The following is a 23,496-nucleotide window of genomic DNA, read 5'->3' on the forward strand; positions in this document are numbered from 1 at the left end:
TTGAGTATCACACGGGGGTGTCTGCACAGTCATAACTTATACCACATGTCCAGAACAGATCATGTGTGTGATGCTGGGGAGGAGGGAGAGGTTAAATTATGCCATTAGGTGGCTTGTCTGTCACATGTCTTTAAACATACAGAGAGGGCAAGATTTTTCATCTCAGTTAAGCACATCAAACTCGGAGCAATGTCACCTGAGAGAGAACAAAGTCTCTTATTTTTTACAATCACATGGGAGAATTAAGTCAATGCACCACATCCTGGAAGGCTAGGATGTTTGTGACAGCAGAAGTTATGGTATCAGTATCCTTGCAGAGCCCAAGAAGGACACCCATCAGGCACTAATGTAGCTTGAATGAACATGAAGGTCCATTGAAGTGTATGGACAACTATGGCCATGGAGCTAACGATCATGATGAAGAAATGTCACACAGGCATGGCAGACATGGCTACCACTCTGTAATGAGAAGAACATTAAGAGAAGACAATGCTGTGCTTGATACCTTTGGTCACTAATCTGTGATATTATCTGAGGTCCTATGCGCAAGTGAATACATGCTATATTAATGCTACAGAGAAACCCTGAGCTGTATATCTCAATGGGTTTGTGTTGCTCACAGAAAAGGTCACGGCTGTTAGTGAAGTACTTATTTATTTGCCTTTTGTTGACCTGGAAAGCAGTGGCCTGGGGAGAAAAGCTCTACTAAGTGCCCTTATCTTGCTGCTTGTAGACCACTACAAGCATTGCAATATTCATGTATGGCAAGGGAGTGCTTGCTCTGAATGTCATCATAGCATATAAATGAATAAGCTTGCAACTCCTCAGGCTGGTGACTTCCAGTCAGACTTGACAATCCTAAAATCTGCACAAATTGCACTATCTATAGTATGACGACATGGATATAATGTTTAAACATCAAGTTCCAGGGAAAACATAAGTGATGACAATGGGAACTAGTGAGAAATCTATCTAACAGAAGTTTTTACTATTTTATGTTGGTAGACAGAATTGGCTTGGGGTAGCAAGATTAATCCATCCATCTACAACCCTTTTTTTCCCCATTTTTGCACATGAGGAAGGGGTGTCACTTCATCGGTGACAAATAGGACATGTAACTTTAGTCTCCTCAAGCTACAGCAATGGTAGTTCCTAGTCATTTTACAAGGCAACATTAAACTGGACTGTAGTATTCCAGTGGTTATTCTTAATTCAGTTAAATGCTTCAGCCATACGAGACCTCACTAGTGGCAAATATTGAACAGAATACTGGAAATGGTATGAATTTCTTAACTCCTAATGTTTTGCTTTGTCCAGCATTTAATTGTGACATTCACAAAACACAGATTCAGATGTAGAACATTAGTCAATGCACAGCAGTGACCAATGAACAGGTCTGTAAAGACACAAGCTTCATAAATTTGACTGCACTGTAACTTCTTTATTTGGGCAGCTGTGGTCAGTATCTGTTACTCATCTTAAGCAAAAGTATGTTTCTTCCATTAGTTTTCAGAAGCATCAAAGCTACGTTGCTTGATATCCTTCTACTGTTTGCATACCACTTATGTATTTATTAATTTTTCACATTCCTGGTATAAGAATGAATTGTACGGTCTACATAATTGTAGCAAGTGGAGGCCTACAACTGTTTTCTTCTGAGTAAATGATAAGCATTATCCCCCTGTGTTGTAAGAGGAATGCACTGCTTAAAAAATTGCTGTCACCTAACAGAATAACTTCTGAGTAATGGCCTCCATTGTGCTTCATGTATATTAGTATAACACTTCCTAAACTAACAAGCTACTACTGACTGGGTCCTATGCAGTTACAAGCTGCAGAAGAGAAGCTTATCTGTATATCTCAAATTCACTTAAGGTAAGTTACATGTTCATACCATACATAACAATATTCTGAAAAAACACAAATTAATTCAGTGCTTTATTACTGATCCATTATAAGAACTGATCTTTTGATAAAAGTGCACAATTATACAGTATTTACAGCTTTTTGGCAGTCATATATTACATGCACGTGCTAATTATATACAGTGTAAAAGTGCCCTTTGTTGAATTAACTCAAATGACTCATATAAATATATACAAATAATTATAAAATGCCAATAAATCTGTAAAATACTTTGAGCCAAGACTACAAAATAAATCTCTGCAAACATATAGTCAAGTGTGATATCTCATTTTCTTTTTACAACATCTTGTGCTGAGCACATTATAGATGCAAAACTAGCCTGTCTACTGTGTGCAGTAAAACTATAATTATGTATTAGGTTCTTAAGTGAAGATAAAGGCACTTCATACTTTTTTTGCAAGGTTATGCTTGTCATTTTCTTTTTGTCTATGTGTTTAACTAAAATGGATAGCAATTAAATAAAATAATACATTATTGATCAAGTAAATAACATAACTTTACAATCACAGTCTCAGAATGAGATGCACTTATGTCCCATTTGTCCTTTATAATTACATAATACTTATGCCTTGAATATATACAGAGTTTTGATAAAACACACCCAGCTATATACTCTTGTATATTTAGCATAGCATCCAAAGATACATAAAGCCTCTGGCATCATGCTTTACACTCCCAGGTTCATGTAATATAATATCATAATTCATATCATATTACAGAGTATTGCCCATATACAGTGTGCAGTCATTTCATACTTAAAACTTATTTTTAGGTCATACAGCCTAAATTCCTGTTACATATTAAACGCCTTACCTTTGGAAATAAGTTTAAAACATTTCCTTCTCAAAGATGTTAGTTAAATCAGCAAACTACTTAAAATACAGCTGAAGGTATGGGTTAATATTTATATACTAAAATAAATTTACAATTCCATCAAACTGTTAATGACATTACAGTGAGAGACAAGTAAGGTAACATATACATTAGTAAATCAGTTCAGTAAAGTAAAAACATGCAGTGTACTGATGTACAATGAATGACCCATGTGAAAATAAAGGAACAAAAGATCTATTGACATTCTCCAGGATAAACTGGAAATAAATCAATGAATTCTGTTAGTCAAAAGGATATGCTACAGCAGCTGTCCTGGAAAAGTTCCAGCAAAGTTTAGAAAAGTAAAATGCTATTACCAGGGTGTAAGCAGTTGGTGTTAGATTTGCAAATAAAGTTCCCACTACTGCAGTCTTGTCCCTACCACTCTACCACAAACACATACACACACACACACACACACACACACACACACACACACACACACACACACACACACACACACACACACACACACACACACACACACACACACACACGCATGCACACGCATGCACACACACGCACACACACACGCACACGCACACACACACACACACACACACACACATACACTTACTCAAGCACACAAACATAAGCATACATAAAACTCTGACCCATGACTTGTGCTCTAAATATGAAACATAAACAGGCATTTATACAGAAAAGACAGATACTTCTCAACTTTAAACCAAATATTTAGAAACAAACAAAAAACAAGCATGGCATCCATTCAGCCACAGCTAACTTCTAAGTCCTACTGCACATGATTTAGTTTGGTTTCTAACAAAATGCAGCATTAAAATGCCAACAGATGGACATCATGAATTTGCCTGGTTTGTTTGAGAGCAAGATTAGGACAGATACTCCTACCCTTATTGCAGCTCATACCTATTCACCTGTCCAGAATTCAACAGTATTTCCAGGAGTTTTGCCTCATATTTTGGTCTCTTCTTCATAAAATTTGTGTTTTTTGTGGTACATCATTGAGGACTGAAGTCACTAAACAATGATAACCATTTGAGATTCAGACTTCCTATCATTCAGAAAATGCATGTTAATGCAAAACCTGTATTTTAGCAACATTGTAAGTTTATAACAGCAATATTTAAAATTTGTCCCTGATTGTGGGCCTCCCCTCCCACTATTTTTGACTTTGTCCAGAATTCTTGCACTAAGTGGTTGAGAGGTGTGCTATAGATGTAGCACGTGTTTTACAAATATCCCAGCAGTCACAGCCTATTCAATCCATCCTAACAACTCATTTTGCCTCTCGACCATGCTTTCAGCAAAAAAATTGCATCCTAATATCTAGGTGGTTTTATGTTACCTTAATCTGACTGTCATCCCTGCTATAAACAAATTTCTTCCTGTCATGTAGTCCATTATATGTTCTTTAATATGTACTCGTTTCTAATGAATTCAGAACAAACTGCTCAAGCCACTCTTCCTGCAACATTCACTCCACCACCACATCATCCTGATTACCCTTCTAACTTTGCTCATTTTAAGGTCATCAGAACTGGACATTAAAAACCAGCTATAATCTTAAAAGGACTGAATAAAAAGCTACCATCTCCTTCCTATCCCTCTGGGGTATAGGTCTCAGAAGGGCCTGACTGAGGGTTATCATCACCTTACAAATACCCAAGTTACAGGTCACAGAAAGGTCACAGAAATGCCTGAGAGAGGGTCATTGGCACACCTCAACAATCACCCCAACAACCAATCTGCCCATGCTGCCACTCTCTTGTACTGAACTCGATTGTTCATTATCTTTGTAGTAATAACCTCCAGTCCTTCTGTATGAGGTTTTTCAGTTCACACTCCACATATCTGCCTACTAGGTATTCTTCTCAGATGTATCACCTTGTACCTGGGAAGGTTCACTGGGAGCTGCATCTTATGGATACTGACTCCTTGCATGAGATCAGAGATAAACACATAAACAAGGGTTTATGTTCTATCCATGTTCAACATCAGTTGCAGCACCCAATAAGTTCCTCTCAGCACTACTTTCTTCCATATAATTATTCTCCTTCCACCTGTACAATTTTTCCTCTTCCAATTTCTGCAGGAAGTTTGTGTGTGGGGGATAGGGAGGGGTAATGCACGTCAAAGACTTTACTGAAGTCTACTGAAGATCTACTATACTATATCACGAATGATGCCTCTGTCTCTCACCCTGATAATCCAGTAAAAGAACCACACCATGTTAGTGTAAAAGGATCTTCCAGCCCTGACTCCAGGTTGGACTTGTTCTTACACAGCTCTTTCTGATTCAAAACACTGTTAAGCCTTGATTTCAAGACTGCACCATTGCTTTTCCTAGTGCTGAATCTCAGCTCAAAGACAAGCAGCAGATGAACATGCACACTTCAAAACTGCATGGTGTGTGTGTGTGTGTGTGTGTGTGTGTGTGTGTGTGTGTGTGTGTGTGTGTGTGTGTGTGTGTGTGTGTGTGTGTGTGTGTGTGTGTTTGTGAAATGCCACTTGCTCTTACTAGAATTACAGGCCACTGTGCTGCTCATGGACACATGCTGCATGAAGACTGTAGTTTGTACTATAAAGAGGCAGGCAACATGACAAGATGTGCAGACTAAATCCATGAAGTGCCATGTTAAATGCAATTTATTGTCCTGATAATAAATCTTGATAACTGAGATTTATACATCTGAACAAAACTGTGTGCATTGCCAGCACAGAAAACCTGTACTACACTGAGCAGAAAGGAATCTTTCAGCCTTGAATTTGTGCTAACACAATCAAATGATATGAATAGACATAACATAAAAACAAACAGTCTAGCAGCAGGGTTTGCAGAGGTAAAGAAAATGTTCTTCTTTATAACATTTTATTTTACATTTACAGTACACCCCAAAGAGACAGGCTAAGGAGTTGACTACAATATCTTTCACATTGTTAGTACACTTTGCTGAAGTAACTTTGTCAGGTTTTGCTTCAAGAAAATTGATGCAAGAAAGTAGAGATTCTCAACTGAAAACAACACTTAAATTAAAATGCTTCATGGTCAAAGGTGTGCAAGCCCCTTGTACCCCGTAACTTATATAATTAAATCTGTGATCAATGCATCTGGAGGAGAACTTACACTTTCTCAATTGTAGCAGTTCTTTGTAGTGTTAGACACTCCAGGATATGCCAGAACATAGTAGCCCATGTGTACTGTGACACACACTAGGACATGCCAGCATGCAGCAGCTCAAGTAAAGTGTGACACACTCCAGAAAATGCCAACACACCACAGTTTATGTGCAGTGTGATGAACTTCAGGAAATGTCAGCATATCGCAACTCATGTGTAGTGTGACACAGTCCTGGAAATGCCAACACACCACAACTCATGTGTAGTGTGACACACTCTAGGAAATGCCAACATGCTGTAGCTCAGGTGCACTGTGACATAGACAATGACATGCCATCATGCAGCAGTTCATTCATAGTGTGACACACTCAGGACATGCCAGCACATCACAGCTTAATTGTAGCGTTTCACACTCCAGGACATGCCAGCAGACCACAGTTCATGTGTAATATGGCATACTCCACTGCATGCCAGCACATAGTAGCCCATCTGTAGTGTGGCACACTCCAGGACATGCCAGCAAACTGCAATTTGTGTACTATGACAGACTCCATGACATACTACCATAGAGGAACACAAATGAAGCATGACACTCTCAAGGAGGTGTCAGCACATAGCAGCTTATGTGTAATATGAAATTTCAGAACACGTAATGAGGCACACTCCAAGACATGTCAGCACATAGCAGCTCATGTGTAATGTGGCACATTACAGGTCATGTTAGCGCATAGCAGCACATGTTTATTTTGACACAATCGAGGGCATGCCAGCACACAGCAGCTCAGGATGACAGTGGAACATAGCAGCCTCAGGTGTTGTATCAGTCTGCACATAAGAAAACCGCATTCCACCAGGAATAAATGGTGCCATTTTAACACAGTTATAACAAGTTTGTGTAGTAGAGACTGTCAAGTCACCATAGAAAATGCTAAAAGTAATGGAATCCTAATAATGTTGGTGCATACTGAGAAAATAAATGATAGCGTTGAATTAATTAGGTATCATTACGATTTTTTTATTTTTGCAAAAACTGACATGCAAGTACATACATCTGAGTACCCTTAACTGGACTGACTATAAGATCTTAGCATCAGATTAAATGGCCATTTACAGAGGATTTTGCCTACTAAATATAATAGTTATTTCCAGAGAATGTGAACAATTTTCTAATTTAAAATTGAAACATTTAATCTTGCTACCTCAATGTTAAAGCTTTAAACTCCAAAGGCATAATAAAAGATTTAATTTGAACCAGCTGGCAGGATTCCCTTCCCATTAAGCTCAACTTAGTGATCAAAAATGGCCAAGTCAGGTATGGATACATATGAAATACAGATGTTTTCAGACATATGTAAAGACCCAGTAAATATGGAACATCACTGAGATGTACTAACAAAACATATGATTCTCAAATTCAGCATCACTGCCAGATGAAGTTTGCCACTGAGCTAAAATACAATGGCTCACAGACAGTGATTCAGGCAGAACACTGTGAATGGAGCTCTCATGAAAATCTAAGCAGGACAAAGCCATTATGTTCTAATGTCACAGTTTTGTGCAGCTGTCATCAATTGGTGATCCAGTGCCTCCAGTAAACTGAAGTTGTGCTTTCATGGCGAATGGTTGGAGCAATATAGGCCAAATTAGGACCAATATATATATATATATATATATATATATATACACATAAAAATATAAAAGATTATGAGTTAGTTGCTGATGCTAACTGGCTTACTATGTGTTTGAGACATGTATGTCATGAAATTCAACTCGAGAGGTGAATCTTGGAATCTGTGTTGAGAATACATAATCTTAGGTTATCATTAATGATCTGACCATAATTCTTTGTGGAGCTTTATCTGCTCCAGGTGTTACTAGTTACAGTAAAAATGAAAAAAAAAAGATAAGTGTTGTGTCATCTTTCAAAACCATAAAGCACTTAGTGATCACTGTCAGAAAGTCAGGGTAACTCAGTCCTTTACATTTACCCTCACTTTCCATGCCTCTCAACTGTCCAAATGTCTGCCTGATATGTTTGGGCTGTTCCTCATAAGGTCCAGTGTTTTTTGAAAAAATCGCTGAGGACTAAAGTCACTAAATAATGACATTTAGGTTTCAGACTTCATATCCTTCAGAAAATGCAGGCAAATGCATATGCTGTTATTGTAATAATTTTCTAAGTTTACAGCAGGAAGTCAGGGAATGTTACCAATGGACATCAGGCAGAAACAAATCTTTTATTCTACTGCTGTCACTTACTTGGCAGCACTGGCAGACTTTACTGCCTAGACCGATGCCCAACATTTACAACTAAAGCAGGAGGTGTATTAATGTCTCTTAAGGTTGGGTCATACGCTACTCTGGCACTAATCAGTGAGATTTATAAAATTATATTCTCATAATACTGTGCTGTGTAAATTCTGATATATATGTATATATATATATATATATATATATATATATATATATATATATATATATATATATATATATATATATATATATATATATATGTATATATACTTACACACGTATCTTTGGAATTACACTCCATCAATGACAATGTTCTGCATAAAATCAGATGAAAATTCTGGCTCATATTATGTAATAATACCATGCTGCCTAACACGTACACCAAGAGCTCTTGTACTATAGTGCTGGAGTTAATATGACAGATGCATCATACAAACACAAGCGCACACAATCATATAAGCACAAACATTTTATATACATGTAGTAGTCTGCACCTACACACACACACACACACACACACACACACACACACACACACACACACACACACACACACACACACACACACACACACGCGCACATAAAAATGTATATGAACACACATATGTAGATTTATATACAGTTATATGTATATGTGGCTATCCACACATCTTTGCAATATAAAGCATTTTAAAGAATAAAGTTGCTTTAAAAAGGATGCTTTCACACACACAATCATATATGCACAAACATTTTATATACATGTAGAAGCATGCACTTACACATATACACAAAATATACATATACATACACACACACACACACACACACACACACACACACACACACACACACACACACACACACACACACACACACACACATGCATACATATGTACATTTATATACAGTTACATGTATATGTGGATATAGGCACACACACACAACACACACACACACACACACACACACACACACACACACACATGCATACATATGTACATTTATATACAGTTGCATGTATATGTGGATATAGGCACATCTTTGCAATATAAAGCATATTAAAGAATAAAGCTGGTTTAAAAGGATGTTTTCCCACCCCACCCCCATTCTCTTGATCTCCTTTTCTTACATGTGCTAGCGTGAGACAGGAAACTGCAAAGAATAGCAGGAAGAATACAGCTGAAAGTGCAGGCTTCGGGTAGAATTGGTATCTCTGCACTTAGAAGATACAGAGCATCAGTGCTACCAATGCTGGGGAAAGTTTCCTCGCTGAGCCAGAAGATCAGAGACTATTCTAAGGATTCTTTAGTACTCTGTAAATTTGTGCAGCATTTTTATTAAACTATGTCTGTGACAGTGTTTCATAGATATGTTTTGGTATTGCAGATAGAGAGAGAAAAATATATATGTAGTTTGTACAGCAGAAAAGGTAAAATGTTTCACATTGTGTGAGCTAAGCCCCTTGGCAATAAACTATATATTCTCTGTTTCTGCATTATGGGTAGGCATTTAGATTTGTACCAACAACCTTGTCCAGTGTCCTTTAGTCACATTTTTGACTGCTGTCCAGCCAGCGTGTATCACTGTACTCCCTTGTCTTGATGACGATTAGCTGTTGGTTATTTACCTTGTGCTCTTTATTCCCATCTGTGTCGGCTGTCATTGGCTGCTGCGCCAAACTCTGCAGAAATCCCTGAATTTCCTTCAACTGTGACAGCAGCAACTGGTCATTAATTGGTTTACCAAGCTGAACGTAGAAACATTTGGAGGGAAGGATCAGGGGTGGATGATTGTCAAAACTTTCCAAAATTTCAGCTGCAAAACAGAAGCACACAAGATTACTAAGATGCATATTTAAGTGACTCACAGTCACTAAAACTGCACTGAATTTGTAAACAAAGTTACTTCTAATCCTTAGAGACTTAATTTTGCATCTATAATCATAGTCCCTTTGCTTCCCAAACCAAAATTTTTCTCAGGACCTTCAGATAACCCATAACAGCATTATGAATTATGTGACGCATTAAATAAGCAACTAATAAAAATACAGACTACAAACAGTGAAACTACTCAGCAAAATCAGAAAACTCTTGCATACCACATCTCTGGGTGTTTGGGGTAGATATGGTGCATGGAATGGCCTGTGTACAATTCAGAGAAGAATATATGCATATGTTTTGAGTTACAGTAGTCAAGTGGTGTAAAAGGTTAAAGACAAGTACACAGTCCACACAGTCCAAGTAACTCAAGTACAATTACAGTCACAAGATGCTTGACAGCACATGCAATGGAGGAAGAGTGTTCTCATTGCGGGGTGTAGAAGGCCATATTCTGCAGTAGTTCTCACAGAGGAGGGAATGGTATGTCCATGCAGCCTGAGGATTGGTATTAGGCTCACCAAGCCACTGGTGATAGTAGTAGCCTTCATGGTGGGTATGCTGGAGTATGCACCTCCGCATACGTAGTACTGTAAGCCTCTTTGATGACATGGATCACATGTCCCTCTACTCAGTAGCATTGGGTTAGACTAACACTAACACCTTCAGTTGAGAGGATACTGGTGATGGCACAATGTCCATAATGCCTGCCTGCATGTAAGGTCCCCCCTGGACATTTTTCTCCCTAGTGGATCTGGAGGTAAACCCCTACTGCTAGGGAATGGCTGGGCTTGAGCTCAGTAGAAGGAGGCTTTATGGTTGCAGCACAAGGGGACAAAAAAGAAATAAAAATATTGTAGTCAGGGCCATGACACATCGCATGTCCTTCGGCACTAATAGCTAGCCATGTGCAGCGGTGTTATCCCCTGGGATATGGAAATCGATGTCAGCCAACTCCTGCTACAATCTATATAACTGTACTTTTCAAACACAGAGAACTGACAGCATCATCTACTGCAGTGTTGCATGCTGTATTATTACACATCAATACCCAATGCTTAAAACATCAGTCAAATACTGTATCTGTAGGCTCACTTCATGTGCTAGAGGGATAAAGTTCTGACTTCATAGCAGATGACTTGAGTTCAATTATATATTAGCTCAGGTGCCTCTATGAGCTAGCAGGGGATGATGGGAGTGGGCAGTCACCACTAGCTTGCCCATTCTGGGGGTGGGGATGGTGTCACTTCTGGTGCAGTATATGAGTGACACAGTCTGAACTGACCATGCTTGTGCTGTCACAGACATTTGTACTCTAAACCAAGGGGAAGTCAGACTTCAAACATGTCCCCTCAAAAGGCAAAATAGTGCATCTTTGAGCAGCTGCTGGGGTTTGGCAGTTTTCTTCCAGGGGGAGAAGAGAGGCCATCTAAAACTCCAGCAAGTTGTACTGATAGGTCAATAAATCATGTCATCTATAAGGTGAGAGACGTACCATGGCTGAGTGCCTCTCAAAGTTGCACAGGTACTCACCTGGCACAATACAGCCGAGAAGTAGGCAGAAGACCAAGCATAATGCAAAATACAGGATTTTTTTTTTTGAAAATAACAATGTCCATGGTTTATCTACATCCATGATAGCATCCCTGTAGCTCAGTACATGACTCAGCCTTGGACATTACATACAGCTGCATATGTACTACTAATTCTCTTTGAAGACCACTCAAAATACAATATATACAACAACCATGTATCCTTCAAAACTACATGATATGTATTACCTTCCAGTATAGACATACATGTCTTACACAAACTGCAAAATATGAATTATGTCTGTAATTTAGAATGGTTTTCCTCTGCACACAGTATATGTGCCTAACACTGCTGGATTGCCAACTGCCCTTTGGTAATGTTCACACAGGTTTCTATGGTCCACTCAGGACACTAATCCATACTTAGTGTGTGGGGCATGATTCAGAAAATCAGACTCATTACTAGTTCTCATGTTATAATCCATCAGCAGACAACATTTATACCTCATTACTTTGCTGGTCTAAGTAAAGTGACACCAGCTTCTAGCAGCATCCTAATGCTCAAATGTCCAAAGGGCACATTCCTTTGACTGTCATGCATTGGTAGCCACAAAAGCTATTGCTATGTTTGAGGCTATATAAATCTCATGAAAAATAAAAATTTTTGCAAGTCAAATGCATGGTGAAATGCAACTGTTTATACTAATAACTTTCTATGCACAACACATGCATAAATAAGTTGCAGATAGTGCCTGGGTTGGGCACATTATAACGGTATTCTTTTTTTTAATAAAATCATACTTTATTGTTATGACTTGTAACAAATTAATTTATATTCACACTAGCTATTTATATCAAAGTAGTATATAACAATGAAAAAGAAAGATATTGTGCAAAGACATAAAAGTAAAAATCATTTTCTACAATCAAAATTAAAGCTGGTGTCAATAAAGGGTGTCACAACAGGATATGAGTACTACCTAGGTACACTTATGCTTTATTTATGAGGTCATAAAAAAGGTCAAAACATGCATGTCTATAACTAGTGGGGTTTGGCTTCATTGCCTGAATGTGCCAATAAAGACATAAGAAGAACAAAATTCATGGGCATCCAGAAAAGATGTAGATGAAGCAATGGTATGCTCATAAAAAGAGTCAATTGCATGTATCCCATTAGCCTCTACTACAGGAGGTTTAAGGTATTACATGAAGAATCTATCTTGGCTGGGTCTCTCTTGCAGTGTTTAATAAATGGTTTGTTTGTGTGACCTTTTTACTGTTTCTTTGGGTTGTTTTTGAAATATTTTGCAAGCACCCTTAGGATTATGGACATCAAGTTTTATTTTAAACTCTATGTTTTTAAAGTATAGACAAACAATCCACTTAAGCTGTACTGATGAGGTTGTGCAAAGGCTGAAACATGGACACTCTAAATTGGCCATAGCTGTGAGTGTGTGGTATGGAAGAACAACTGTAGCAGGGTTAGTTATCTGGTGGTGTGAACCTTGGCTCCAGATGATTGTCACTGCTGAAATGCCACCCTGATCCCATAGACTGCCTTAGGCAGAAGCCATCTAGGCTGCTGTCTAGTGTGCCGCTCTAGCAGGGGCACTTTTCCAGTAATCTGGATGGTGTAGGTAGACAAGGATGGGGCACAGGATGGCGTGGGGGGTGCTATGGAGCCCTTTTGCCTAGGGCATCAGTTAACCAAAGTCCAGCCCTGCCTGACCCCATACACAAAAATGGGAAAAGGGGTTTTGGATGAACACTGTGTAGAATGACGTTATTGTTTATACATTTGCATTACCATTTACAGTTTAGGACATACTCACATTTGCTGCCTTGAAGGTACTGGTATGAGAAGCAATGACTTAAGTATCACAATATAGGTTCATATATTAGTACTAGGCTAACTGCCCTTGAGAGCCATTTTAAGACTAGCCAGTTATCCCTTGGGAGACTTGAACCCTGCACCTTGTGTTTGTAAGGCAAACACCTTAACCACTTAGCCATGCTCCCAACCCATAATGATCAAAAGGGAATATCTGCTCACAAATCTCATGATTACATTCCCTGAAGTTTATAGCTTGCTAGGAAAAAGCATTAATTTATCGGCAGAAGTAACTTACTGCTTGGAAACCCATCCATTACCAGTACATGACAAAGGCAGCAGGTAAAACACTGCATGTAGCTAGAAGAATAGACAAATAAAATTATATATGGTGAACAAAATAAGATTTTAATTGTATCAAAAATGTCTGTCTGTATCTTTGACATTTCTCAGAGACTACTCGGTACTGGAGGATTTCTGAAGCAAAAGCACCTCAACTGCAGTTTTTATTACATGACAGACTGAAAACCAGTTTACCAAAAGTCGTGAAACAGATTTTTTTTACTCTAGAATAAATTATAGTGAGGATGCTTATTATATACATCATAAGGGACAAGATGTTCCCAATATATTTTTTATATAACTCCTGTTTTTGAAAAAGTAGTTCAAATAACCAATGTCTGAAAAGTAGTTTCCAACAGTAGGCTGACAGCCTTCCAAAAGTGTAAACAGTACACATATTTTTGTGCATTTAATATGCAGCATAACAGAATCTGAGTACCATTCAGAAACTGCAGGATAATTGCTTATCTTTGTAAGATGTGTTTGCCAGATAGTTGCCTAACAAAAATGACTGTGTGAGCCGATATAGTAGGCATGTCAAAGACTGTGTCCAAAACATATAAATGGAACCAGCACTGGTATACACTGTGTGCACTGGAATGTTACTGGCCAGTTCAGTGAGCTCAGATGCCAATGGGATTGCTGGCATCACTTTCACACCTGCCGCTGGCACATTCAACTTGTCCAGATCAAAGATTTTACATTAGAATTTTAGATTTTTTTTCTCAATTAAAAAATAAAATGTATCAAATATATCAGATTTGCATATTTGTTTAAATTATTAATTCTTAATAGTGAGGAACGTTAAAGTGTTTTCCATTAACATTTTTATTTTTACTGCAGATCACAATGTGAGCTTGGAATAAGTTACAATGGTAATATTAATAGGAGAGGAAGTCAGTCCTGTAGCGTAGAAGGATACAACTCCTAACTACAACTCATACAAACTGGGATTGATAAGCAGTACCAGTGCTGGAGGAGCCAGCTGGAAGTGACAGAAGAATGGGGGTCTGAGCCCATTTGTTTTTTTTTAGACTGGGGGTGAGCAAATTTAGGAACACATGCTCCACTGAGGTTAGTCAGCAAGGCGTTTACCTCAAGGTGGAGCAGACAGTCTGTGGGCTTACATCACATTAAAAGTGAGTGACAGTCAAGTACAATGCCCATTGCAAGCTCATCTCCAAAGGAGTCAATGGACATGCACCAGAACAGCAAAAGGGCATAAAAAAGTCCTGATCCCCCATGGAATTTATTACACTGCTTCTGCTGCACTTGCATTTTGCTTCTGTGGGAATAAATGCATCACAGGAATGTCACTCCTGTAGAGCAATTGGTAGGTAGGCTCAATGGTTACGGGAGGAGCCACAGATAAAGATGAAAAAAGGGAGTAAACCCCCCATATGGTTATGTGGGTATCAAAGTTTCACACAACATTACATACTTGTTTTACAGACATCTGGCAGGTTACCCTTCACAGCACTATATTAACAACAAAATATAATGTAGATGTTTAATTGCTGCATACATTGTATGTTTTGTAATGCATAGATAATATTTCACACTTTTAACAGATAATGGACACCACTCCATTCTGTAAGTTTGAGCACAAGCAAAAAGTGTCTCACAAATGCAGACAAGTTTTCAAAGCAAAAGGCTGACATTTCAGAAGAAAAGAAAGGAAAATATGACAAAGCAAAATAGCACAGCAGAAGAGATGAAAGCTTTGTATTGGCATGGATAAGGAAGATGGCTGGGTGTACCATGCCATTACAAGACTGCCCTTTTAACAAAGGTGACAAATTAACCACTACACCAGGGAAACACAGACAGTGCAATGAATTGTATTCATTTAAGGTGGTTTAAAAGCTCATAAATAGGGACACTTAGTAAACACACTGATCTGACTCACGTAAATGTGTTTGGTTTGTGGAAGTGATTCTTGTAAAAGTTGAAAAAAGTAAGTATGATTTTTTTGATAGCTAAACGTCACAAAATAAGAAAGACTTGTACAGTGTGCTTTGTTTGTGCATATTAATGACGTGTACCAAAGAATGCTGTTTTCACCTGTAACTGACTATCCAAGTATATCAGAAGTGATTTCTACATAAAAGTTAAACAGTAATCAAAATAATACTGACTTTTTATATAATAGGAATTTAATAACTGAGTGGTTTACTTAAAATCATGTTACAGAAAAACTTAAAAAGTGGCAGGCTTAATTACAGATCATTATATAAAATGGCAGGCTATATTCAGTGTGTTTAGTGCTTTTTAATAGTAATTTGGAAAGTATACAACTAATGGCAGAAAAGTGCAACTTTACTGTTAATTAATAAAACTGAAGGTGCCAGGTAAGTTTTTACACTTTTTAATACAACAGTCACCAAAATGTTCAGGCTGTTACACAATTTACTAGTAAAACAGAAGCCTAAATGAAAAGTATTTACAGGAAGTGTAGAGAGTTGATAATCTCAAGTAAAACCAAACTCAAGTGACTGCATAAAGTTTTTATAAAAATAGTTAAAGAAGGGATGGATACAAAACTGAATATGTAGTAAAGTTAGGCATTGCAGCTTATCAGTGTGAATTCTGAGAGGATGGTTTGAAACATTAAGAGAAAGATGTGTATGTTGAGGCTGAATAAAATATACAAGAAATGGGGTCCACTAGAAAGTATAAAACTGTCATTTGTCAATGCTTGAATTACCAATCACAGTCACACAATACTGCCATTGTTACTGACTGCAGCACTACAAAAGAAAAAACAAGCTTCAACAGCATTTTTGCAGGGATACTTTGTCTCGTTCTCCCCTGATGTGGAGATCTACCCTTGCACCACACAACTTAATGTTCTTTTTTTTCATGTTGGTTGGACTTCAGAGGTAGTACATTTAGAGCTCAGGGGTGTGGGGGCTTCCCCCTCATTGAGGAGGTGCAGGTTGGCATAGCCTCCACATAAAAAAGCATTAGCACTTAATCATTATGTCATGGTCTACCAGATGGTAGTAGAACTGCCTACAGTACACTGTTGTAGGAAAATTAACTCTGGTGGGTCATAACAGACCCAATGGATATTGCTGTCAGTGAAAGATTTAACACCAGATAAGATGGGGAAAACTTCTGAAATGCTAATTTGTGTTCATTTATTCATGTTCACAGTACAAGTTTGCAAAGCAAATGATACAAAGGACTTACTTAACAGTCACCAGAGTTAGTAAAGCATGCTATAATAATAATAATAATAATAATATAAACTCAAATATGTTTTCAATTTAGTTACATTTATTATTGATGGATGCTGTACAATATTTTTCTAGCTGCATGTGCTATGTGCCTGAAGCATTTGTAGTTTCTTATACTTCAAGTTCTACACATATTGTCTGATGTAATGTGAAACTAGGATATTACCTAAATAAACTTTAACATGTAGCAAATGTTGTAGTAAACTTTCTGTAGTCATCTGAAACATTATGTACAGACAAAACTTTTAAAAACCTCAATGATTGGTTGTCTAGAGTACAATGCTTGGGACTGAGAAAAAGCCAAGAAACTTTGAAGATTAGAGAACAATGTCATTGGTAACAATAAAGAATCAGTAGCCAGTAGCCAGTGGGACTGTAAAGGTACACAAAAAAATGTTGTGTCTGGGTGCAGTTCACAAAGAATGTCCTGGTTTGAAGCAGGTATACATTTTAGCCCTGGCAGGCAGCCAGTTATTATGTGCAGGCAGTGGACTTTGCTGTACCAATTTTTTTGAAGCAAGATAAAATACTTCATATTGTGGCAGGCTACCGTATGTGTGAAACAGATATCAACTAAAGCACTGTCAATATTATTACTATTATTATTATTATTAGTTTTAAAGTATTTCACTTGAGTTGTCAATCAGATATCTGAGGTATAGTATATGTAAGGTCCCTATAAATGCTGAGTATAAGAGGGTTTGTCTGTGAATGAAAGTGACTGACCCTAGCATTCTGTCATTTGCTTAAGTAAAACAATCATTATTCTAGTTTTGCAAAGCAACTCTCTATTTGTTTGAATGAGGTTGGAATACTTTATGGTGCCTGGTTAAAGTGTAATTGTGTGAAATTACTGTGGCCATTACTTTTATTGAAGTCAGAAATATGAAGTACACACTGTCAACAAACTGGTTAGAATAGTTGGGTAGGGTCTGTCTGCAGTTTAAAATGACTAGGTTAAACAGTAATTATTCTGGCTTTGTATGGCTAACATGAATTTGCATGAAATAAAAGTTGATGTTTTGTGAAATAAAGTTAAAATACATAACTGTGTGCACCACAGATGTCTAATTGTGATAGAACATGACCACAGCAAACAAACTGGCTATAACTACTGGATATGGGAACTGTCTCTAGATGAAAGTGAATGATCCTGCTTTCATTTGCTCATGTTAAAAAGTCAATACTGTCTTTCCATGATTAGTGTGCTTTTGTGAACTTTGTTGCAATAGATGTGAAATAGATTACTGTGAAAATTATTTTCCTACACTCAGAAATCTTTGCTATGCATTTATATATTTATACGTATACTTATTTATTGTACTACATGAATGTTTTATTATATTTACTGTAGAATACATCGAATGTTTGTGCTTCATATATACAACTATAGGATTTTATATGTGTTTCTCTTTAAGGGGGTGTGTCATTTTAAACAATTCACTAACTGGTTATGACATTTTTAATTAATTATTTTTTTCTATAAAATGTATTGGAATGTTTAATTAATTATCTGATGAAGTTCTGAAGTGGTCAGGACGAACGCACTTATTTTTTGTTTTAAAATTTTGGCTCAATAAATTACAGTATTGGTTTTATTGAAGTGGCTCATTTTGGTGCATTATTTGACTTTGGGGTGGCTTTTCCTACTGTTCCAGCTTGGCATTTATGTGTTTTGCACCAGTTTTTTGTTTGTCCTACTTTTCTACAGCTATTAACCTGTGACATAATTGCCTGCTGTCACTTGCTTGTAAAGGCAAATTCTCTAACTCCCTTTATCTTATATAGCCCTCCCTATAACCAACCATATTAAACTGTATAATCCCTACTAGAACCCTAACTCTAACCCTAAAACTCCCTCCCAGCTTCTTACCTGGCACCTCATGCACTAACTCTAAAATTCTATTTCCCCTCCCTAAATCTAAAATCCCTGATCTCTTCCTAACTTAAAACTACAATCCTTTCCTCCCTAAACCCAATTCACAAGTCACTCTCTTATCCTAAATGTCCTTTCTACTCCCTAAACCTAAAACGTCCCTCCTGCTCCCGAACCTTAAATTCCCCCTCCCACTCTCTCCCTATGACTGCCACACTTACCTTGCTTTAACTCAAATAATATGTTCAGGTAAGGTGCGGTAGCTGCTTGGTTGAACTCATTCAAGTTTGAGTGTGACTGGCAACCTATACTTGGTAAAAGATGGCTTTGAGACAGTGATCTCAGAAGTTCTTGGGATGCAAGCACTTGTAGTAGATCTGCACTAGCTGGTTAAGTCAACACAAGGCCACACAGCATTCAAATGAAGGTTAAGGGAATCAAACATTGTATAACAGAAAGAAGCTTGTTAAATGTATACCTTCCATTTGCTGTCTATGAAGTAAGTTCATCACTGTACTAGCAGTGTCATTAGAAATAAAATATCGTCTATACACATTTCTTTTTCTAAATTTTCTAAATAATCTATATGTGCTACTTGTTGACTGTTACACAGTTCAGTTAGTGTTTTAAATCAAATTAGTGCATGAGAACGTATGCTATACTAATTTATACCCACCCTCCAAAAAAATCTGCACTACACATTACAATGCTCAATGCAATTTAAGCAACAGCAGTATCTTTTTCAAATGTTGATGTCTTTAAGAGGATTCAGTATCAAGCATGTATATCCTAATATTAGCCCTTGTCGTGATTTTTATGTAAACATGACAAGTAGAACAATTCTAGTAATGTGATATGTTTAGTTTCTGTGTCTTACACGCCAAAGAAGAAACTAGTTTGTTCAAATGATAGACTATGTGACACTGCAGTAGGATAAGATGACAAATGAGTACTTAAAGGATGTTCTTTCACCTGTTCTCAGTGCTGCCTCTTTGTCCTCAGATGTTGGAGCCCATCCCGGTGGGCAGGGCCTTCCTGGGTTATACTCCCGTAACATGTGATGAAGCTGCGCTGGCTTCAGACTCTGGAATTCATTCCTTAATGAGCGCCAGCTAGCCTGAGGAAAGAACCAAATGCCATCAGTCAAACAACTGTCTACTAAAGTGAAGCAGTGTTACAGAAACACATATCACTTGATGCAGGCTTCACTCAGCATTATTCACAAATAGAGAAGGAAAACAGTTTGGTACTATCATAACAACCTGAATAATGATTTTTAAAAGTAAATAAAAGATAATAAAATATAATAATCTGTAATGTATATGTGCAATGTATACTATGTATTTGTATTTTTCTGGAGCTTTTCTCCCCAGGACTCCATTGAAAACAGGCTCCTTGTGGCCCAATGGACTATCCTGGCAAACAAACTGTAAATAAATAAATAAATAAGATAAGATACGTTCCACAGTATGAATGAATCCAGGCAAAGGTACAAGTAGATCTTTTTGAAGGCTAATTTCTGAAACAAGCCAGCAATTGGTAAATATCTTAGTAATATAGTATGAAAATTCAAAGGTTTAGTTGGCATCTGATTAATGCTGCAGCTGGTCTGGCAGATGGAAGAGTGATGTTGTGTCTCACATTTCTTCTGATTTAGTGCAGATAAATAAGGATATCCAAGGGTCCCTGTGCTTGAGTCAGAACTGTTGAAAACTGTCACATCTCCACATCTATGTTAGGTAAAAAAATATTATCCTGAAAAAGGACTGACACCAAGTGAAGCATTCTAGTTGGCATGATTTAAAGACAGACTCCAGACACAAAGCTTGCAGCTAGAAATGCTGTCAGAGCAACAGCTGTGTGTTTTTATGCTTGTGTAACATTTCAAGTCATGATAGTGGCAGAACAAAAAAAAAAGAAAATATACTTTTTGTGATTAATGATGTTCCATGCAATGATTCATTGTGCCATAGTGTAATTTTATTTCATACAACTGCATATGTCCTTCCAGATTGGGTATATTGGGGCCAAGACTTTATCTTGTCTCAGTCTTTCACAAAGTGTATTCTGCACAAGTCAAAGTTTCTACTCAGTTGAGGAGACAGAATCTGAACTACATCAGATAAGCCAAAGTGATGCATCTTAGAAACATCTTTATAACCACTACGTTTCTTGCTTGTCAGGCTTGATTGTTACACTCACTCATTAATTACTTTGGACCCTCAGTGTCCCTTATTGCTCCACTTTCAAAAAGGTCACCACAAGTTGAGTGCACCCACATTACTTTTGTTGGGTGGATCCTCTCTTTCTAAAGAAGCATGTTTTGTATCTGCTGCTCTATGCATCTTTCCATGAGTGGAAAGATAGCTAGGGATCCAGAGGCTGTCAGACTTTAGCCAGCTGTTTTTAAGATATGCCATAACTTCCTAGACAAGCAAGATTATGTGTATAGTATGCATGCAATGAGATATTTAGAGGGGACCAACCCCATTTCTGCAATGATCCTCTTCAATGTCTCAGTCACCACATTACTAGCTGAGATCTCTGTTTATGAGTCTCCCACTCTCCATTAGAAGCTGACAAATGGCATACCCCAGTTGCAATCTGTCTCACCTACTTGAAATAAGAAATCAAGAATTTGCCTCATAATTCCTTACACCTGGATATCTGGGCTCTGGCTCTAGCCACAGAACTGCTAGGATAGAAAGAAAATGTGAATTAACAGAGGGACCTCCATGAAGGGAGACAACAGAGAGAAAGTCTGTTTGAAAGATACTTATTTTGCCTTACAATTTTGCATGACCTTAATTCATCTACTAAAGAGCATCATCTAAAAACAGAAGTCTTTACTTTGTGAAGCTTGATATATGTTTAGGAAAATCTGCTTTCTGGCCATATAATGAAAGATGTTTCTATAAACTAATCATCTTAGCAGACAGCAATACAATAGTGGCATATTTATAATCATTTAGCACTAGTTTATGGGTGAAATCAATAAAGAGAAACAATGTCTTAAAATTCAATGCAAAGAATTATAAACAGTAAGCTACTCTTAAAGTAAGGACAGCAGCGAAGTATTCCAACAGCAACATTAACCTTTTCTTTAATTTGTTGTAGACAGTTCCTGGGTGTAGCAGAAGGAATACAATTAGGAAAAACGGGAAGGTACTAATGTTCTTCTCCAATTAGATGGTCAGGCCACACACAAAAAGTTTGGCCAGTTTTGGTCAATGACATTCATGTCTGGCTTGGTGTGGGTAAATGAACTGTGGGCTAAATACATACTGACCACCTCTGTTTGATCCCAAGGCCCACAAATGCCATGGTGTCAGAAACAAACTAGTTCCTCTACGAAGGCAGTGATATGTATTTAACTGAATAGTATTTAGCATAAAACTCACAAAATAATAAAGCAAAACAAACTAAAGAAAAAATGCTTAAAACTGGCACAAATTAGTATCATGAGAATGGTATTGAGACTAAAGAACTGGATTTTGAGGAAGTTTCTTTGAAAAAACATACTCACATAGACAACACCTTCAGTATGCACTAACATTACTCAAAATCAACATTTAAACTATAGGCAGATGAAACAGATTTTCACAACACTGCTTCAGTCACATGGGATCACCTTTATAGCTATAGCAGAAATAAGGTTAATGTTAGCATATTTATATAAAATATGCTGGAATAATTTCAGGAGGAATACAAATGCAGGTGGCATCATTATAATGGATAACCAATTGGGTCTAGAGTGCTAGCTAAATGCTGCTGTCTGCCTTACACATGTATTAGCATTGATATATTCTTGATCTTTTGCATGTTTTTTTATTATTTTAGAACATTTTATATCATTTTTGAAATGGCACCAAGTGCATAGTAGTATACAGAACATAAAATCTTCAGTTGACTACATTATCATAGGTGCATTTGCATCTGCAGTCATCAAATATGGTATACATGCTGTCATTAATTTATTAGCATTCTGAATATGCCTGTTATTTATGCCTTGTGCTCAACTAATGGCTGGAAAGGGTCCTTGGACTAGCCTACCTACTCAATTAAGAAATGTAAAATGCATAAATCAAACACAATGGAAACAGAGTCAATGGGACTAAGAAGAGGAAAATGTGCATTCTTCAAAGTCTCCCAAAACCTGAGTTGTTCACATTAATACAAAGGGTAAATGATTTACAAGTAGCCTGTATGCAAAGTAATCCTATGGAAGGGCGGTAGTTGTATGTGTGGCATACCCACTCTAGGCCAGTAATCAAGGAGCCTGAATCCTCACCATTGACTCTGGAGAAGGATGTGCACTTGGATTACAATTGGATACACACAGTATTTCCAGATGCAGACCTCTTTGCATCAAGCACAATTTCCCTTAAGAGCACCCAGGGAACGTGCTCAGTCCACGGGCTGGTTCCTCTCCATATCTGGCCAGACTCCCAAAAAGACTCCTCACTGGCACAACTCAGAGTTGAGTCCTTAGCTGGGGTTCCAAACTAAATCCTCCCACACCCTCTCTGTGAAACTAGTGCTTTGTACCCCTGCTCCAAGCAGCTGACACACAAACTCTTTGAGATTTTATTTACACACACACACACACACACACACACACACACACACACACACACACACCTGGGAAAGGCTGGCTCTGTTT

The 23,496-nt window shown here is 37.6% G+C and overlaps 1 protein-coding gene across 3 annotated transcripts in view; it reads right to left on the minus strand.

The window, feature by feature from the left end:
- The window catches only part of LOC122794000 (ras-associating and dilute domain-containing protein-like), an 867,060-nt gene that overhangs the window by 268,320 nt on the left and 575,244 nt on the right, over window positions 1-23,496 (minus strand). For all 3 annotated transcript variants that reach the window (XM_044062093.1, XM_044062094.1, XM_044062095.1), the window contains 2 exons: window positions 19,806-19,950; window positions 9,761-9,948 (listed from right to left, as the gene is read on the minus strand). In XM_044062093.1, coding sequence (XP_043918028.1) covers window positions 9,761-9,948; window positions 19,806-19,950 — 333 coding nt within the window. The remainder of the gene's footprint in view (window positions 1-9,760; window positions 9,949-19,805; window positions 19,951-23,496) is intronic.

The sequence above is a fragment of the Protopterus annectens genome, chromosome 2.part1 (genome assembly GCF_019279795.1).
Source record: "Protopterus annectens isolate FY-2018-M chromosome 2.part1, PAN1.0, whole genome shotgun sequence".
NCBI classification, from domain to species: domain Eukaryota; kingdom Metazoa; phylum Chordata; order Ceratodontiformes; family Protopteridae; genus Protopterus; species Protopterus annectens.